Genomic DNA, 4,212 nt, shown 5'->3' with positions numbered 1-4,212 from the left:
ATACCCCCTTAAGCAATGGCTCATAGCCCCTCGTAAATGCCCCCCCCCCCTCCCATTACAACGACAGACGAGAAGTGAACTTCTACGCTGGATTGATTAGCGGCAATGCAGCCAGCTGTGGAAGCAGACGACGACGACGAACGCGGGAGCAGTGGCGCACGAGCGCGTGCCGAGCGCGAGCGCAAACCGAGAGGCGCCAACGAGCCCGCTCCGGAAGAAGACGACGACGCTCGAGCCAATGCTGATGATGATACTTTTTGCGTACATGGACGCCACCGAAATCTGTGAGTTATAACAAGCTTCGCTTGAATATCTATTAAAGATGAATATAGGATAGTGGCCTGCGGACTAAGTTGGGAGCGGAGTTATTTGGGAGAGGGGAGGGGGTGATAAGCGCGTCCTGCAGTGCACATAAAAATAGGCTGGTGATGATTCATCTCGGTTATTCTTCGGTTCCTCGCGGTACCATCGGAGCACTGCGACGACGACGAAGTGCACGCACAGCTCGAGGCGCGTTCAGGCACGCGAGGGCGAGCTCGCGCATTAGATAGAATTCCAGAAAACGTTCGCAGGGCCGCCATCGTGAGAGCCCGCAAGCCATGGCTGAGGATAAGAGCCCGGACCAGCAACGCCGCCAATCATCTTCGATGGGTTCGCTGCCCGTTGGGCGCGCTAACGACCAGGGACGTCGGCAGCCTAACGCGGAGGACACACGCAGCAAGGCGGCCTCTAGCTACGCGCTGCCCTGCCCGCCGGACTCGAGGCGCCGGCTGTCCCGAGACGTGCTCTCCAAATCACTCGGGGCGCACGACTACCGCTACGTGCAGCATGCCTCACCGATGGTTGCTTCTGTTGCCGCGGGACGCGCAAGCTATGCGGCTCTAGGTCACTACCCGCAGGTTGCCAGGGAGTACGTGGCCGGCCCGCAGCATGCCAGGGGCTATGGGCTGCGCGAGTACCAGGCGGGAGGCTACTACGTGCCCGAGCATCCATACGTCCCCGGTGCTGTTGCCTATCCGGCCATGGGCTCGTATGACTGGAAAGCGAGCCCGGGATCTCAGCGCGGCTCGGAGTTGGCCACCACGCAGGACAGCAAGGCTCGCCAGCCCGCGGTCACGCAGGTGGGCATGATGCACCAGGCTGGGGACGTGGCCGCACCGGCCGCTACGCTGACCGTCAAACAGCAGGCCTCACCCGGCCAGAATGCCTCACCCGGCCAGAATGCCTCACCCGGAGAGGCCGCAGCCGAATCCGACTGGTCCCCCACCAAGGAGCTCATGAAGGAGGACTCGCGCTCCGCCGTTTACTATGCTGGTACGCTGCCCGTACGTGCGTTGGTTAGACGACTTAAAAATTCGCCAGTTATTTTTCGGTGACGTAATTCATTCAGCACCCTTTCGCACCTCGGCAAGTACCAGTCGGTGTTCGTCGGAGGTTGAAACTACTAGGGAGAGGAAGCATCGCATAGAAAAAAAATGCGGATAGAAAAAAATGTATGATTTTGAAGCTGCGGAAAAACGGCCCAGTTATTCGCGGTTATCAAAAATGTGGCCACACATAATTGCTCAATCAATTACGTTGATTGGTGCCGCGACTTGCAGTCCTAGATGTGGAAAGTTTGTCTTCTGTTTACTTTGTTCGAAGTGCTAAATGTGAACCTATAAACATGAGTGTCGCGGCTGAGTCAACGACTGGGTTTCGTAATTCATGTGGGTCAGCGCTTGCTGGTGGCTTGCATGTCTACTGGTCGAACGTCTTTCAGGCCCTTTGATCCGGCGTCGTCGTGCGCGTTCGTGTTTCCTTGAATCGATAAACAAGGTCACTAAAAACTTAGGCGCCTTAGCGAGTTATTACCCGGGGTCATAGCATTTGCAGTACCCGAATTCGTGTATGCGTCCTTGTCGGTGTTCGAACGAAGATAGCCGGGTTGGAAGACCTCGAACGAGCCGCCTTCCCTGACGATGACCAGATACGCACAGAGGGTAGGTATAGTCGCGGGTTCATCATCATCATCATCATCATCAGCAGCAGCAGCAGCAGCAGCAGCAGCAGCAGCAGCAGCAGCAGCAGCAGCAGCAGCAGCAGCAGCCTATATTTATGTCCACTGCAGGACGAAGGCCTCTCCCTGCGATCTCCAATTACCCCTGTCTTGCGCTAGCTTATTCCAACGTGCGCCTGCGAATTTCCTAACTTCATCATCCCACCTGGTTTTCTGCAGCCCTCGACTGCGCTTCCCTTCTTTTGGTATACATTCTGTAACCCTAATGGTCCACCGGTTATCCATCCTACGCATTACATGGCCTGGCCAGCTCCATTTTTTCCTCTTAATGTAAACTAGAATATCGGCTATCCCCGTTTGCTCTCTGATCCACGCCGCTCCCTTCCTGTCTCTTCACGTTAGGCCCAACATTTTTCGTTCCATCGCTCTTTGTGCGGTCCTTAACTTGTTCTCGAGCTTCTTTGTTAACCTCCAAGTTTCTGCCCCATATGTTAGCACCGGTAGAATGCAATGATTGTACTTTTCTTTTCAACGACAGTGGTAAGCTCCCAGTCAGGATTTGGCAATGCCTGCCGTATGCACTCCAACCCAATTTTATTCTTCTTTAAATTTCCTTCTCATGATCAGGGTCCCCTGTGAGTAATTGACCTAGATAAACGTACTCCTTTACAGACTCTAGAGGCTGACTGGCGGTCCTGAATTCTTGTTCCCTTGCCAGGCTATTGAACATTATTTTTGTCTTCTGCATATTCATCTTCAACCCAATTCTTACACTTTCTCGATTAAGGTCCTTAAATAGGATTAAAGTCGCGGGTTAAATGGGTTCAAAGATTCATTTGATCTTCTGCCAATGTGTTTGTACAGGCACTGCCTCAGAGGGCTCGAGCGAGCACCATGACAAGTCTGATTATCACAGCAGCATGAGCTCGATTTCATCGTTTACCACCAGTGGATCAAGCGACAGCCTGGCTGAGTCTGAGCCACCACAGCAACAGGTGCCATCTCAGCACACCGTGCAAATCGATCAGGTATGACACACGAATGATGCCAGAGCTGCGAATTAGGAGCAATAGCCGCGGGAATTTCGCTAATCGAATCGACTCTGCAAATAACTGATGCATATATCTTAGCACACGTGCGCCAACTTCCTGCAGGCTTCCCCGCTCCCTCAGGTTCTCCACCAGATGGAGAATTTCGCTAATCAAATCGACTCTACAAATTAACTGATGCACTTTAGCACAAGTGCGCCAACTTCCTGCAGGCTCCACCACCACCTCAGGTTCTTCGCGAGATGCAGAAACATCAAGTACTGAAGCAGTTGTATGATCAGGTGATGCAGCAGCAGGAATTCCATCAGCCGCAGCCGGCGCGTCAGCAAGACGACCCGCAGAAGCCTGCCCTACAGCACGCTCCGCGCATCAAAGATCTCCGCGTCGATACAGCAGGTGAGTGTTCCGACAGTTTTGAAGGGCGCTCGAACTGCAGGAAAACCTTAGATGACTGGCTGCACGCGATCGAATGGGATCCGCCAAAGGCGTGTCGCGTCGCAGGGCGCGTGGCCTCTGTGCTGCCAGTGCCTCCGGTGGGGCCCCCACCTGGCTACTTCGCTCGGCCGTCTCGTGAGCTGAGCTCCTCCCGCACCAAAGACACAGACAGCCGCAGCCAGTTCTCGGTGGCCAGCCTGGCCGCTCCGCTGCTGCCAGCCTCGGCCGCTTCACTGGCCAACCGCAGCGCCATGGAGCAGGCGAGTCTGCATTATAAGCATATATGCACCACCCGCCTGCCCGCTTCGCTAAGCGCAGACGCTGTTTGTGCAGGCCTGCATTCTGGTAAACGTGGTACTGCTCAGTGTCCTGACTGGCATCGTGGCAGCTTTCCTGGTGCGCCAGCTGACCTGAATGTGCCTCGACAGGCAATCATCCCGCCTCGCCGCAAGACCGAGCACCTTCGCTTATTTTCTGCTCGTGTCTCCTCGTGGGATGAATAAAGCTTTTCTTTTCCTGCAGCTTGCCTACACTCGAGTCACATTTAACGCTTTTTTTTTTTTTTTTTGCAGAATGCCTGCTAAAAATTGGCGCTATGATTTCTCACTGCAAGCAGATAAGCTGTCGCCGGCCTCGACGCTGCAGTAGTGAGTGCGTGACATGCACACCCTTGCAATATTTTAACTAGAACGAGCGAACGTTTTACAAAGCGGCGAACGGCGGGATCGG

The 4,212-nt window shown here is 54.4% G+C and overlaps 1 protein-coding gene across 1 annotated transcript; it reads left to right on the top strand.

Moving 5' to 3' along the window:
• The first annotated feature begins 408 nt into the window (after nucleotides 1–408).
• On the top strand, nucleotides 409–3,993 carry LOC119455963 (uncharacterized). Its single transcript, XM_037717557.2, has 5 exons — nucleotides 409–1,314; nucleotides 2,864–3,027; nucleotides 3,261–3,444; nucleotides 3,550–3,743; nucleotides 3,817–3,993. The coding sequence occupies exons 1-5, from the start codon at nucleotides 600–602 to the stop codon at nucleotides 3,895–3,897; spliced, it is 1,338 nt and encodes a 445-aa protein (XP_037573485.1). The 5' UTR covers nucleotides 409–599; the 3' UTR covers nucleotides 3,898–3,993.
• The last annotated feature ends 219 nt before the right edge of the window (nucleotides 3,994–4,212 follow it).

This window comes from Dermacentor silvarum, chromosome 1 (genome assembly GCF_013339745.2).
Source record: "Dermacentor silvarum isolate Dsil-2018 chromosome 1, BIME_Dsil_1.4, whole genome shotgun sequence".
Taxonomy (NCBI): Eukaryota; Metazoa; Arthropoda; class Arachnida; order Ixodida; family Ixodidae; genus Dermacentor; species Dermacentor silvarum.
Note: the sequence above shows the minus strand (reverse complement) of the source record. Positions and strands in the feature narration are given on the sequence as shown.

Bases quoted from the DNA above. Each gene is read 5' to 3' on its own strand.
- LOC119455963 (XM_037717557.2), top strand. From the start codon at position 600: ATGGCTGAGGATAAGAGCCCGGACCAGCAACGCCGCCAATCATCTTCG. The intron at 1,315-2,863 runs GTACGCTGCCCG...GTGTTTGTACAG, and splicing joins CTCCGCCGTTTACTATGCTG to GCACTGCCTCAGAGGGCTCG. The intron at 3,445-3,549 runs GTGAGTGTTCCG...GTCGCGTCGCAG, and splicing joins TCTCCGCGTCGATACAGCAG to GGCGCGTGGCCTCTGTGCTG.